General features: G+C 45.5%; 1 protein-coding gene across 1 annotated transcript in view; it reads right to left on the reverse strand.

Annotated features, from left to right (window-relative positions):
• Nucleotides 1–14,673, reverse strand: part of LOC130106899 (voltage-dependent calcium channel subunit alpha-2/delta-2-like) — a 37,872-nt gene that overhangs the window by 5,060 nt on the left and 18,139 nt on the right. Inside the window, exons 3-27 of the mRNA XM_056273209.1 lie at nt 14,523–14,639; nt 13,562–13,621; nt 10,439–10,483; nt 10,021–10,156; nt 9,746–9,877; nt 9,578–9,635; nt 9,424–9,474; nt 6,901–7,000; nt 6,572–6,733; nt 6,319–6,429; nt 5,666–5,744; nt 4,559–4,608; nt 4,278–4,367; nt 4,044–4,109; nt 3,467–3,541; nt 3,278–3,352; nt 2,796–2,867; nt 2,532–2,603; nt 2,244–2,305; nt 1,984–2,060; nt 1,799–1,859; nt 1,570–1,667; nt 1,117–1,207; nt 827–889; nt 568–671 (exon numbers count right to left, since the gene is read on the reverse strand). Coding sequence (XP_056129184.1) covers nt 568–671; nt 827–889; nt 1,117–1,207; nt 1,570–1,667; nt 1,799–1,859; nt 1,984–2,060; nt 2,244–2,305; nt 2,532–2,603; nt 2,796–2,867; nt 3,278–3,352; nt 3,467–3,541; nt 4,044–4,109; nt 4,278–4,367; nt 4,559–4,608; nt 5,666–5,744; nt 6,319–6,429; nt 6,572–6,733; nt 6,901–7,000; nt 9,424–9,474; nt 9,578–9,635; nt 9,746–9,877; nt 10,021–10,156; nt 10,439–10,483; nt 13,562–13,621; nt 14,523–14,639 — 2,107 coding nt within the window. The remainder of the gene's footprint in view (nt 1–567; nt 672–826; nt 890–1,116; nt 1,208–1,569; nt 1,668–1,798; nt 1,860–1,983; nt 2,061–2,243; nt 2,306–2,531; nt 2,604–2,795; nt 2,868–3,277; nt 3,353–3,466; nt 3,542–4,043; nt 4,110–4,277; nt 4,368–4,558; nt 4,609–5,665; nt 5,745–6,318; nt 6,430–6,571; nt 6,734–6,900; nt 7,001–9,423; nt 9,475–9,577; nt 9,636–9,745; nt 9,878–10,020; nt 10,157–10,438; nt 10,484–13,561; nt 13,622–14,522; nt 14,640–14,673) is intronic.

A 14,673-nucleotide genomic window follows, 5' to 3' on the forward strand; every position in this document is an offset into this window, starting at 1 on the left:
GTTGTACATCTGTTGTAACTTGTACATCAGGGAAACCAAACAGACGCTGGCCAAGAGGATGGCACAATACAGAAGAGCTAACACGTCAGGCCCGGACTCCCGCAGTCTACACCCATCTACAGGCCAGTGGCCACTCTTTCAAGGATGAGACTCTGCACATCCTTGATAGGGAGGAACGCTGGTTTGAACGCGGAGTCAAAGAGGCCATCTATGTGAAGAGGGAACGACCATCTCTGAACCGAGGGGAAGGCCTAAGAGTGCCTCTGTCACCATCTTACAATGCTGTGACTGCAACCATTCCTAAATCCTCTGTGAATATGGCCGTTACATGGCCATCGTAATTCTAGTTGATGGTCACGCCTATTTGCATATGAAACCGATCGTTGGTTTCGGTGGTTATGCCACCGTATTGTTTATAAGGGTGGGGATACCTGCAGTCCGTTGAGACTGAAGAGGTCACTTAGATGAGCGATGAAAAGTTTCTCTCAATAAACGTCATGTCCATATGAACTGATTCAGCTTTCTGTGACAGACTAACTCTGCAACACACCGCTGTCTGTTACTCACATGCTTTTGGTGGAGCCCTGAACATATAGCCGCCATTGTCTAGGCTGCGTCGGTAGAAATTGGAGTTGAAGGGTTCAGGATCCTCATCCCACAACTCAGCAGCCCTGTGAAACAGATGAGACAAATAATCACACACACACACGATGGGAGAGAGGTACTGCTTTTTTTTTTAGATGGCTATTGTGTCAGACTATGGAGTACTGCCCACTCCTAAAAACCTCTTCTGTACTATAAGAGTTTCTGTAAAAACCTTACTCACATGTTTGGAAACACTCGCGTTACTCCACCATCTGTAGATGCAAATACAGCCAGGAAGCCATACCTGGGACACAGGATGTCTCAGTCAGTAATCTACCAAAATCACTACTCAGTTCTGACGCCAAACATGCCGGACAGCAAATGGCTCCATCCTGTCACAGAACATTACCAGTCTTTTAATACTACATTATAATGAATGAATGTCTGGACTTATCTTTTCCTTTAGGGGAAATCATACAGAGTGCACTTTCAGTACTGTACATTGTATATCACCACAGTCTAATAACTCACGAATTTAGATCTTTGTTCTTCCATACTCGGGACGCAAGCTGCCCAATGATGCCAGAATCCAGTATCAGGTTGTGAATGAGACCTTGGTCACCTAAGACCCAAGCAAGTACACATGATGAAATGTAGTCACTCTTTCAGATCTGTGGAAATGGGTAGCGATTGTACCGAAAACGGCTTGTGTTCTATCATAACAGGTGTCTGAAATTCTGATTTGACCAGAAATGTAAAGCACTTTGAGTGGCTGTTGCAGCTAGAAAAGCGCTAAATAAAATGCAACTTGATTGATTGATTGATTGATTGATTGATTGATTGATTGGTTGGTTGGTTGGTTGGTTGGTTGGTTGGTTGGTTGGTTGGTTGGTTGGTTGGTTGGTTGGTTGATTGGTTGATGAACTGCCATCAGCCAAGCAATGTGGTGTAATTCATAAAAATCTGTTCGCACACGGTACTCACAGTCTTCAGATTCTGGTGTGATGTCCACCATGAGAGATAAGAAGTTCTCCAAAAACTGCGTGTTGTTGTCAGAAAGATGCAGACGCTTGCAGTATTCCCTAGAGGTGGAGGAAGATTAAGATAAGGATTTGCCCTTTCGTTACTTTTGTGGTTTAGAGAGAGAGAGAGAGAGAGAGAGAGAGAGAGAGAGAGAGAGAGAGAGAGAGAGAGAGAGAGAGAGAGAGATTACCTGGGAGCCAGAAAAACATGTCCTGATGACTCAAAGGAGCTGGGCAACAGAGATTGTAAATCTACAGGAGAGAAACAGAACGGGAGGCGGGGGGGGGGTTATGGGGGATTCATATCAAATCCCACCTCTGTGTAACTATGTACAATTGAACAGAGAGTGTGAAACCTCTGTGAACTGGTACTCACACTGGAGCTGCAGCATCACATCACTCAAGTCTGCCTGGATGTAGAATTCATTGTAAGGAGGTAATACCAAACCGAGACTGTAGATGGCAGCATCCCAAAATGGAAGTAGTTTGAGTTGGGATCATGAAGAGACAGGGACGTTACTTTGAAATACTATTGAGAATAAATCTAAATCTATCTTATCAATGCTAAACAGCCCATAGTCTCTTGCTATGGCTTGTAATTTCTACAGTTTGTAGTCCATTTCACCATACGCTCACCTGTAATCTGTGCCATTGATAGGGGTCCATGTGTAACCTCTGTAGGCCTCATCAATGTATTGCTGAAATAAGGAAAAAAAATCATATAGCTTCAAAGTTATAATTTATTAAAATTTATGATTATAATTTATTTATTATAATTTATAGATATGACCTTATTAGCAAATATTGTTGCCAAAAATGTATGTATAGCTGCCTTGGTTAACTTGTGTCATCATTGCAACATACATGTAAGTTAAGATCAGACTTAACAGCCAACTGCAAGTGAATCAGAGAGTAAGAACTCGCCTCATCATTTGACTTGATGAGTGTTTTAATCTGCATTTCGCCTGGTCTCCCGTCAATCATTTGTCGACGAATCTGGAGTGTGGAAGAACAGACAGTTTGTATTTGCTACGTGCCCATATGAACACCAGTGTTTGATACCTGCACGTCACAGCACATACAGGCTAGCGGATTGTCCGAAGGCACATGTTGCGGGTCGCTGATCCACTAACACTGACTGAGCTGTATGACAGTAAAGTACAGAAAAGGCCTGAAACCAGGGCCCACCTCCTCTTTATTGCTGTCCTCCACTTCTGCATCAAGGAAGTCCAGCGTCACAGGCTCCGGTAGGTCATTCGGCTGAGAGACATGAAGTAACATGAATTACAACAAACACATCAAATCAAATATTTACCACAGAAACCCAACTGGAAAAGCCCTGTAATCATAAAGGTTATCTACAAAAGATGTCCTTGCTATGTGGACTGTCCTATGAAGCCTACACTCCCACCACCCCCACTGCATAACTACCCAAACTAGAATTTGTTTTTTTGCATGTTCTACCTTTATTAAATAGCGACAGTGAAGAGGAAGACAAGAAATGGGCGAGAGATAGAGAGGGGTATGACATGCAACAAAGGTTGCCAGCTGGGATCGGACCGGCAACCATGCAACCATGTGGTATGCGCTGTAACCATTCAGCTACGGGGGTGCCCCCCCCCAAAGTAGACAATTAATGGGGGGGGGTTTCAGGTTGCGGTATGCATCACCTTTGGTTGGAGATTAGGGTGTAAAAGAAGATATCCATTTGGATCAATAGCGAATATGTATCCATTGGCTCCAAGCTGTGAAAGACAAGAGTGCAACAAAATAAGAGGTATGATTAGGGCATTTTTACTATGTGTGTGTGTGTGTGTGTGTGTATTAGAAACAAGCAAGTGAGATGGTTATACACTCACATTGTACCGTGGCGTCAGTCTCTTTATCTCATCGAGATGTACATCAACGCCCATGACACCTAATATGAGCTGATTCTGGTAAGACAAGAGTAATCGGGTGATTAATTTAGTCCGAGGCTGATGGCCTCGGTTTCATCTTTCTGGCTGAAGAGGTAGTGGTGCAAATAAAGTTAGAGATTCAAATGGACACGATAAGCTCAAAGAGACAAGTTGATAATAAAAAAAATCTGTAGATTTGGAGAAAGCTGTATAATGTTCTTTGAGAGGAGTCATGTGATCTGACATACCCATCTAGCCTATATCAGTCAGCTGCTGGAGTGCACTGATATCTAGTTCAATTAGGGTTTAACACTGATAACTACGAAAACGGTTATTTACCTACTTGGACTGATAATGGAAACCTCATTTGCCAGGATTGGTGTGATAATTACCTGAATGGTTATTTAGCAGGTCTGATCTGACCTGGAAATGACTGAACTGTCATCTACAAGGAGAATATCTCACGGCTGCCAGTTCAGCCATTTCTCCATCGGCCCTGTAATACTTGTAGCAATAAATGCCTTTAATGGCACTGCACCTGGGAATTTCCATCCATGGTGAGATTAAATACCGGCAAAGTCCCAGTAACCACCATCCCGAGACCCTACAAAGACCAAATGCAAAAGTCAAAACCACGTAAACAGACAATAAATCCCATTTTCATTATGCATGCATATTGCTTTTCATTAGCGTGTTACTACGTATATGTCACAAAGTCCCTTGCATATAGCTTGAAATTTTAATTTGCAAAAATGGGGTCACGCATTCTCACCAAGGCATCCTGATAGACATTGGTCCACTGAACCTGCTTGGCAATGCTCCCTGCCAGAACCATGGGGCGACCCAGCACGTCAAGGTACTCCTGAAAACACAGGAATACGAAATTGGCTGCAGCTTTAAAACAGCTGACAACTACAGCTTGCAGGAGATTCAGCTGCGCTAATGTGTGGCATTAGATGTTTTCACAGAAACCAAATTTCAGCAGTCAGTGCCAGAAGGAAAACTAGAGAGTGGATGGGCATCAGCTGTGAGAGGGGCACTAGACAAACCCACCTGGGTGTTAATCCTTATCGCACAGATGGACCGGATCTCAAAATAGTAACCTGGCAGCAGAAGGGTGACAGAACACAAACAGAGAGAATGAGAGAGACAAAGACAGAGAGAGAGAGGGAGAGAGAGCAAGAGAGAAAGAGAGACAGCATAAGAGAGAGAGCGAGAGAGAGAGGGAGTGAGGGGGAGAGAGACAGAGAGAGTAAGAGAGAGAGAGAGAGAGGAGGGGAGGGTGGGAGTGAGGCAGAGAAAGAGACAGAGCGAAAGAGAGAGTAAGCATGAAAGAGAGTGAAAGAGAGGGAGAGAGAGCGAGAGAGAGAAAGAGAGACAGCATAAGAGAGAGCGAGAGAGCGAGAGGTAGAGAGAGCAAGAGAGAAAGCGAGAGAGAGCATAAGAGAGAGAGAGTGAGGGAGAGAGGGAGTGAGGGAGAGAGAGAGTAAGAGAGGGGGAGTGAGAGGGAGAGAGAGAGGGAGTGAGAGAGTAAGAGCAAGAAAGAGAGGGAGTGAGGGCGAGCGAGAGAGAGAGAGAGAAAGAATGAGAGAGAAAACAAAGAGAGAGAGAGGGAGAGAGAGAGAGAGAGAGAGAGAGAGAGAGAGAGAGAGAGAGAGAGAGAGAGAGAGAGAGAGAGAGAGAGAGAGAGAGAGAGATTGATTTTCACAGAAACCGAGCTCGTCCATATGCCAGACAGTACTAAATGTTACTGGAGCCATGAATTGGCCCCTCAAACCCAGCAGATGGAAATCTTTTAGGGAAACGGCGTTCAGTTTCAAAACTCATGCTGCTCCACTGAAAAACAGCGCGCATCGAGACCTCTGTGGATCCTGTGCAAAGACCCGCTAGCCCAAAACCTACAAACCAGCCCTTCATTTCACTCTGGTGTTGCATCATTATTTACTGCAGCTAGTCGGTTATTCTCTAACCAGCGTTTAATAATTAATCAGTGAAATCCAATTGTAACATCTGACTACAGGGCTGGAAAGGCGGGGGTAATAGCACAGAATACAGCCTTGTGATTAATACACCTGCATGAACGTTGTTATGTCGGGGAGGGGGCGGTATAGAATGACCACGAGCAGGACGAACACACCACCATACAAAAACCCGACTCACCTTTGTTTGTGCATGCGATCCACTGCAAGGGCGTCACGTCGTAATTGTGCTGACCCACAGAGAAGGTGAACACTCGGACCTTGGAGGAGGGATAATGAACAATTTAATCTCGGTTAACAAAAGGCGGCGAAACCACAGGGAGGCAAACTTGATTGAGGGATTTACAGATGCAGATCTGGAACTGAAGTGTGGGTTAAAAGGGGCGTCCGGGTGGCATGGCGGTCTACTCCGTTGCCTACCAACACGGGGATCACCGGTTCGAATCCCCGTGTTAACCTCTGGCTTGGTTGGGCGTCCCTACAGACACAATTGGCCGTGTGTCTGCGGACGAGAAGCCGGATGAGGGTATGTGTCCTGGTCGCTGCACTAGCGCCTCCTCTGGTCGGTTGGGGCGCCAGTTTGGAGGGGGGGGGGATAGCGTGATCCTCCCACGTGCTATGCCCCCCCCCGGTGAAACTCCCCACTGTCAGGTGAAAAGAAGCGGCTGGCGACTCCACATGTATCGGAGGAGGCACGTGGTAGTCTGCAGCCCTCCCCGGATCGGCAGAGGGGGATGGAGCAGCGACCGGGACAGCTCGGAAGAGTGGCTGGGTACAATTGGGGAGAAAAAAAGGAGGGGGGGTGTGGATTAAAAACAATTAGGAGAAACTGACCGTTTTGTTAGGCCAGTTGTACTGCACGAAGACGTCCTGTGCCCTGTCCTCCCCGCCGTCGGTGAACAGCATGATTATCTTATTGCAGTTGGCCCGGGGGACATTCGTTTTCTGAGAAAGAGACAGCGAAATGGAGGGGGACAAGAGATGAGACTCGGCATTGCTTCTAACGAGGAAGGATTGTGCCGCATGTGACAGCGGAGTCGGTCAGTAGGTGAGCAGCAGTGTGGCTCTGAAGCGTTGCCTCATTTACATTTAATAGCTGGTTGAAGGCGAAGTGGAAGCCCGACTTGTAGTCCGTGGTGCCCTTCGCTTGCATTTGCTGCACGGCATCTTTGAAGATCTTTTTGTTGCGCACGTTGGCCTGGACCAGGTGTCTGAAGCAAGGGACCACAGCCTCCGCCTTCTCGTTAAACTGCAACAAGAGGAGGAGGATGGCAGCGGGGGCCGGCTATGAAAACAATTAACGACACCAAAAAAAAAACAAAGAAAGGCAAAGAGGGCAAGACGAGGGAGGACGGCGCGGGGGAGACAGCAGTAGAATATCAATGAGATGAATCGATTAGTGTAGCAGATACTGACCCTGGCCACGTTGACATAGTCATCATCGGACAACGTGTCCAGCATCTCCATCACTGATGCCTTGATCAACTTCAGGGTGAGCCCGCTGACACTGCCACTCCTGAGGAGCACCAGGTGTAAGCATCAGCCCCGAGAACAAGGGTATACTGTACACACTAGTAGTATAACGCCTCACGCTCACAGAGCAACTGCATGCACGTGCACATACACTACGGGGGGGGGGGGTCTGTGTGTGTGTGTGAAACCACGTGACAGTGTTGCCAAGCAACCCCACCGAGTCAAACTCCTCGTATGTGAAAACCGACTTGGCTTATAAAATCAATTCTGATTTTTGCTCCGTTTTTATCCGGATCCTTTCCTCACGAGTTGAGCGTCCATATATGTAAATGATGATGTGCCATAAAAAATTATGTCTTATATAAGAAATTATATGAAATGTATATGAAATTGCAGTCATTAATGAGGTGCAAATATATTTCGAATTGTTTAAGCAACAAAACGACGATGTCATGCCACCACAGACCAGGAAGTTGACCTTTTATTGTGAAAATCTCGTTCGGCTCATAATCTGGTTCCGGTCTCTAGACAACGTGAAATACGCAGTTGCCTCAGTGAGTTATTTGATATCCAAGTTATGAGGAAGCAATTCAGCCTTTGCTATCATGCTACAGTGCTCCATGTTGCTGACAGGCCATTCACGAGTGCTGCATTGTAAAGCTGCTTTCCTCATGCATAAAACAAATAAGTGCCAAAGAATGACTCGTTAATGACCCATTATCCCATTTGAATCATTCCATTCCATTTTCCAAGCCGCTTATCCTAATTAGGGTCGCGGGATGCTGGAGCCTATCCCAGCATCGGGGAGGCGGGGAGACGCCCTGGACAGGTCGCCGGTCCATCGCAGGGTACAACACCTATGGACAATTTAGTATGGCCGATACACCTGGCCTCCATGTCTTTGGACCGTGGGGGGAAACCGGAGCACCCGGAGGAAACCCACGCAAACACGGGGCGAACACGCAAACTCCACACAGAGGACGACCCGGGATGACACCCCCAAGGTTGGACTGCCCCGGGGTTCGAACCCAAGACCTTCTTGCTGTGAGGCGACCGCGCTAACCACTGCGCCACCGTGCCACCCCCCAGTGAATCATGACAAACAACGCTGGCTGCTTTCATTTCTGGACTTGGAGTGAGCAGCAGTCACCATACAGAACAGATGCCAGCTCATGGACGGAGGTATTTTGAAAATACAAAATCTGGTCGCAAGATTGTTTTTTTTTAATTTATTTATGGTATTTTTTTCACCTTTATAAGAAAGTGGTAGTGAAAGGCAGGCAGGAAAATGGGAGTGAGAGCGAGAGAGGGGGGTATGACATGCAACAGATGTCGGTGTCGGGTGTGGCCATGTGGTATGAGCTGCACCTTGGCCATGTGGTATGAGCTGCACCCTGGCCATGTGGTATGAGCTGCACCCTGGCCATGTGGTATGAGCTGCACGCATTCGGCTACGGAGGCGCCCCAAGACTCGTGTTCATGTGATGACAATGTATTGCATCCTTCTTTGCGGTTCCTTATTGCGTTGTTTCAGTGCATGTAATGTATCTTTCACATGCCTGAAGCCACAATCCTGAAGGTCGTCCTCTTTTTGTTTTGTTTACCACCACCCATGGCAATACTGGTAATTGTGTTGGTTTTTGACCACCCCACTCCGAAAAATCAAATCAATCCATTAAATGAACACCTACAGAAGTGCCTATAATTTAGACGTCTATTTCAGTTATTTATTCATTCATTCATTCGTCATCAGCCGCTTTTCCGGGGGTGGGGTCGCAGGGGCAGCAAGCTAAGCAGGGCACTCCAGACGTCCCTCTCCCCCCAGCAACGCCCTCCGGCTCCTCCTGGGTGGGGTCCAAAGGCGTTCCCAGGCCAGATCGGACATGTAGTCCCTCCAGCGAGTTCTGGGTCTACCCCGGGGTCTCTTCTCATTATTTATTTATTTATTATTGTAAATATCTGTTTATTTATTCTTTATTTATCTATTTACTACTTTATCGATCCCCGTGGGGCAATTCTTTCTCTGCATTTAACCCCTCCTAGCTGTGTAGCTAGGAGCAGTGGGCAAACACTAGTGCAGCACCAGGGGACCAACTCCAGTTCATCTTGCCATGCCTTGCTCAGGGGCACAGACAGGAGTACTAACCCTAACATGCATGTCTTTTTGATGGTGGGGGAAACCGGAGCACCTGGAGAAAACAGGCCGCAGACTCGGGGGAGAACATACAAAGGCCTGGGATGACCCTCAAGGTTGGATGACCCCGGGGTTCGAACCCAGGACCTTCTTGCTGTGAGGCGACGGCGCTAACTACAGGGCTGCAGTGCCTTAAAAAAAACGCCGGTGATAGAAGTGATCAAAACGCACATTTGTTTGCACGTGAATCTCCAGGATTGTAGCTTTAAACACCGTGTGCTAAACCTGTCGGGTCACAACCAACGTGTTTGCAACAAAATTCGAAAACTCACACATCCACGAGAATGACCATATCTTTGGGGGACGACGCACCCTGGATGTACCTGCAGCACAGAAAAAGACAACGCGTGATCTTCCAACCCTATGTGTAACTGTGAGTGAGCTGTGCATATGTATCATGGGTGGTAGCAGAGAGGTATGTTGTACCAGGGCCTTCTCCTAACATCATAGAGGTCTATCTTATCCGGCGCCCTCCAAGGCGTGGCTGTAGGAATACGAGGGAACAATCATTTAGTTTGCTTTACACATGTTCGTTTGATTCAAAATTGTCTCAAACTGTGTCTTCACGCCGCTTGGCAGGACTGGTGACCTTACCTGGGTAGTAGCGGGTGACCCCCGTGGCGCTCCCGAACGCTTGCCATAGCAGCGAGGGATCCTCACGGCTGTTCTCCATGAACACCTTCTCCAGCGCCTGCGTCCAGTTCAGCTCGTTCAAAATGACCGGCGCTGATGGACAAAGAGTAGAAAACTCATAGACGCACACGTACGCTATAACCCCACAGAAGGACGCGTACGACTGGGTCACAGGTATTTGACCTCATTTCTGTGACCTGTAAAAAAAAAAATACGTGGCAGAAAAAGGCACTTACCTCCTTTGTAAATGTCCGTGGGGATCTGAACAGCCGTGTAGGAGTAGTTTACGTTGTTTTTGAAGTTGGGGTCGTATACAAACTCCAACTTGATATGGGAGGGATTTTCTATCTCCCCGTCTCCATCCATGGAATACTAAGGAATGAAATAAAAGGCATGGGCATCAAACAAATTTTCCTTCTTTTTTTTTTAGTCAGAGTATTATTAACATACTTCTTGGGATAATCAATTAAAACTGCACCTTGAAGTACCCCAGAGCTCAACGATGCTAACTTAAATAATATAATAATATAATAAATATTCTGCATTGGGTCAAGCGGACAGGAGAACCAGTCCCCAAGACCCTGAACTGGATCAAGCAGATATTGACAAGGGCTGGACAGATGGAAAACATCCCTTCATCTGTGCCCGACTCACATAATCCAGCTCTGCCTTTGAGTCGTAGTACGCCATGTCCAACTCCTGAAAAAAAAAAAGAAAACATGTGGCTAACACCGCTGAAAAACCTCGAAACGATCCTGTATGAGAACTCAGTGATACCTACATGCCCCCTTTTGGCCGTATAGAGTAGGGGGTACTCCATTCATATTGATTATGTTTCATTATTTCCTGTGTTTCTAAAGAGATACCAAGCTTCCTATCCAGTGCAGGACTACTTTCAACGTTTTTGCAATCAAAATATCATAAATTGAACTGTAACTCATCTAAAAATGTTGTCCTGTATATAGTGTGCATGCTAGTTTAATGACCTTGACTCTATACAGGCGCTATTTGCATTGCTGTCGACATTTGGGAAAATTACCATGTGTTAAAAGCAGCCGTATCACTTCTTGGAGATAATACCGATGCCAGAAGTTTGGGATTTTTGTTGACTCTGTGTGTCCACGTGGACAAAAGCGGTGGTGTTTTGCAGAAGAACGTCCTCCGCCTCTTGTCACACAGATCTACATCCACCTTCTGGCGGCATGGGTTTTGGAGGGAGGAGTGTGAGATGTAGCGGTGTTTTACAGAAACTGTTTGTAAGATGTACCAGTGATGAGTGACGATCTACGTTATGTCTCACTCGTTTGCTTATGTCAGTCATCTAGAGGCGTCAAGATTAATCTCATTTGCTTATGTCAGTCATCTAGAGGCGTCAGCATTAAACAGACTGATCAGTGAAAACCCCTCATGGCAGCTTTAAGTTGGCAGAGGTCTACATGATCAGGTGATATTTCTCTTTCACAGGAAACGTCATTGTGGCACCTCTGCTGGTGTATGTGTGTGTATGTGTGTGTGTGGAGGGACACAGGGGTCCGGCTCGTGAAGCAAAGCGCTGCCTGCGGGGCAGATGAGGTGGTGTGGGTGGATGCGGGTTGAGGCAACAGGCCCCGGTCCTGCTTCACTGGGCTAATGAGCCAGTCCAAGTGGAAAAGCGGAATGCCAATGTCTGTAGGACTCAACACGGAGGCCCCTAAGCTGAGCGTGCTCACACCGTCTTTTTTTTTCTTCTTCCACCAACCCCAACACAATAGGACCAGCTCATCCTTCAGCTCCACTGGTTTTACTTCTCATGCCATCCCATTTGGACTTAAACCTGCCTGGGGCCTACGTATGTGGACGTTGGTATTGTCAGCACTGACTTTCACTGAAAATACACAACTGGTTTAAATGTGAGTAGATAACTTGTGGTCTCCATTGTTTCAGGATAGCATTGTTAACACAGGAAATCCAAAACCTAGCTTTGGTTGCAAAGCATTTCATGTGAGAGCACCTAACTCCCTTTAGCAGTAGTAAACTCAGAGAACTTGGCTGTATAAGGATCTTAATCCATCAATAACTGCAGTAATGACAGAAATCAGCGAAAAACTGTTCGTCTCCATTTTCGTTACATACCGTTCAACATGACGTACTTTTTTTCTTAGATTTCCTGTAAAATGCAAAAGTTGCTGTGTGCAAAATCTTTATGGTACTGCATAAACAACCCATGTTGCTAAAATCCCCAAGTGTTGTTGGCATTGATTGTGCAGTCACATATATGGTTAGTTTACCCACCCTATACATACACTCAGAACCATAGCATGGGCTGTGCAGTGTGCAACTGCACAGGGCCTCGCACCTAGCCTGCAATCCTGCAGTTTTATATATATATATAGATAGATAGATAGATAGATAGATAGATAGATAGATAGATAGATAGATAGATAGATAGATAGATAGATAGATAGATAGATAGATAGATAGATAGATAGATAGATAGATAGATAGATGGATAGATATAGATATATATATATATATATATATGACTGTTCTTGACCCAACATGCTTCTAAAATGAAATTCATGTGTGTCAACTCCATTATTCATGGTCAAGGTCACATGAAAAAAAAAATCTAACAAATTATTCAGTTTTATTTTTTCTTTTTCGATATGGCGGTGTGACATAGTGTGTGCTCCATCTCGCTGCTCACTGCAAGAGAGAAGGAGAAGAAGAAACAATGTCGGCTGCACGAGAGCTCGACCGATTTCATGAACACGAGTCGGACGCCGAGAAAAGGAATAAAACTAAAAAGAAAGGAAAATTTCATAAGTCACTGCGAGGCTCGCCGGATAAGTTTGTCAACATTTCCAGAGATGTGGTGGCTGGGCAGGTGCCCAAAGCTATGCTCTAAAATCTGAATGAAATGTAGACTATAGACCTGAAATATTGAATTTTTAACATAGTCATACTTCAGCATGCCAAAATAAAGTGACAGCTGAGCTGAGTTGATGATGTAAAGCCAATAGTTGTACAGTTGTTTTTTGTTTTTTTGTTTTGTTTTGTTTTTTGCCTTTGAATGACTATAATAGTAAAATGTCATAGCTGACACCATGTGCAGGATGTTGCTGTGTTATTCCATTCATTCCATTCCATTATCCAAGCCGCTTAGCCGAAGTCAGGTCGCGGGGCTGCTGGAGCCTATCCCAGCAGTCATTGGACGGCAGGCGGGGAGACACCCTGGACAGGCCGCCAGTCCATCACAGCGCCGACACATTCACACCTAGGGACGATTTAGTATGGCCGATTCACCTGACCTACATGTCTTTGGACTGTGGGAGGAAACCGGAGCACCCGGAGGAAACCCACGCAGACACGGGGAGAACATGCAAACTCCACACAGAGGACGACCTGGGATGACCCCCCAAGGTTGGACAACCCCGGGGTTTGAACCCAGGACCTTCCTGTTGTGAGGCCACCGTGCCGCTGTATTATCCTACCTGTTACAAATGTATTGCACCGAGATTACACATGCAGTAGAACTAGAATAGCGATGTGCACATGACTGGGATTTATGCACAAGCATGTCAATGAGCAGGGCCTCGCATGTCAAGCCCCCCCGTGATGGCCCTGCACACACTATACACAATAGTCAGTCTCAATAACGCTACACAAAGGATGGTCAAAAATGTCGCCAACAAAGAGGAGAATGTGTCCGCACAACCACGAGATGTCACACGTTCATGCTCTTGTTCATCTGAATCAAGAGGGCGTGTGTTGTGTAGTTTGTGTGTAGGGATTTACCTTGATTCCATCCTGCCACAGATACTCCCGCTGCAGACGCTCCGCCTCATTGGCTAACCTCTGAGTATTAAAACGACAGACATGTTCAGATTAGTGGAGGGGAAAAAAAATAACATGGGACATTTTATCACTCGTACCGACGGGGGAAAGAACTGTACAACAGCCGGGTTCAGAGATCACCGGGGTTTACTTTGACTTAGACTCGAGTGGATCTGCAAATATTCCCTCACATCTGTTTAAAAGGATGAATGCGGGTTTACTCCATCTGGACAATTCGAATGCTGTTGTTAAAATTTTTAACTTTGTATAATACAAGGGTTTTAAAATAAATGATCAAACTTATCTGAACTGTGTGGCAGTCATAGTATTGTATAGTGCTGCATAGAAACCCTGCGTAGCTGTATCAGTGCATACATGGCTTTAACCTGCATATATTCACACAAATAATTGAAAATGTTATTTAACCTACACCAAGGTTCCTAGCTGATATGTGTATGTAGTTAGTGGTGCTGAATTTGTGCTGATTTATTTGCTAACGGCAGGCTTTTTATAAGTTGTGACCGTAAACAAGTCAGTTTTAAAGGCCAATGGTGAGATGAACAAGGTCTTCATCAATAACCAATCATCAATGATGTGAAATTGATTTCTATGTTGTTTGACTCTATTGGTATAAACTTTAATTTTGTTTTGGTTGATGGGTTAGACAGTCATGAGTAACTAAAAGCCAAAGACAGAAAAACAGGAAGTACTTTGTTATGGACGTCTGTCTAAACAGACATTTATCGTAAGCCACTGTCAGAAAATTCAGTCGGTGAGGAAAAGGGTCTCATAAGAACATCAGATGGCCCGTCTTCTCTGTGTTTCATAATCATCTAAATCATCAAGAAATGCTCTTTTAAAAATGGTGATAAAAGATAAATGAAATTATTTATAGAGGGAAAAAATAAATAAACAGACTTACATCAAGCGCTTTGCGTTTCTTAGCCAGAAGCTTCTCTATGTCGGAGGCCACCTTCTCCACGATCTCCCGGGGCTGATTCTTCACCAGACTGAACTGCCTTCTTTTTTCATTGTAGATCTGTAAGGTTTCGATACACAACATTAGAAGAACG

This window comes from Lampris incognitus, chromosome 2, assembly GCF_029633865.1.
Source record: "Lampris incognitus isolate fLamInc1 chromosome 2, fLamInc1.hap2, whole genome shotgun sequence".
NCBI classification, from domain to species: Eukaryota; Metazoa; Chordata; class Actinopteri; order Lampriformes; family Lampridae; genus Lampris; species Lampris incognitus.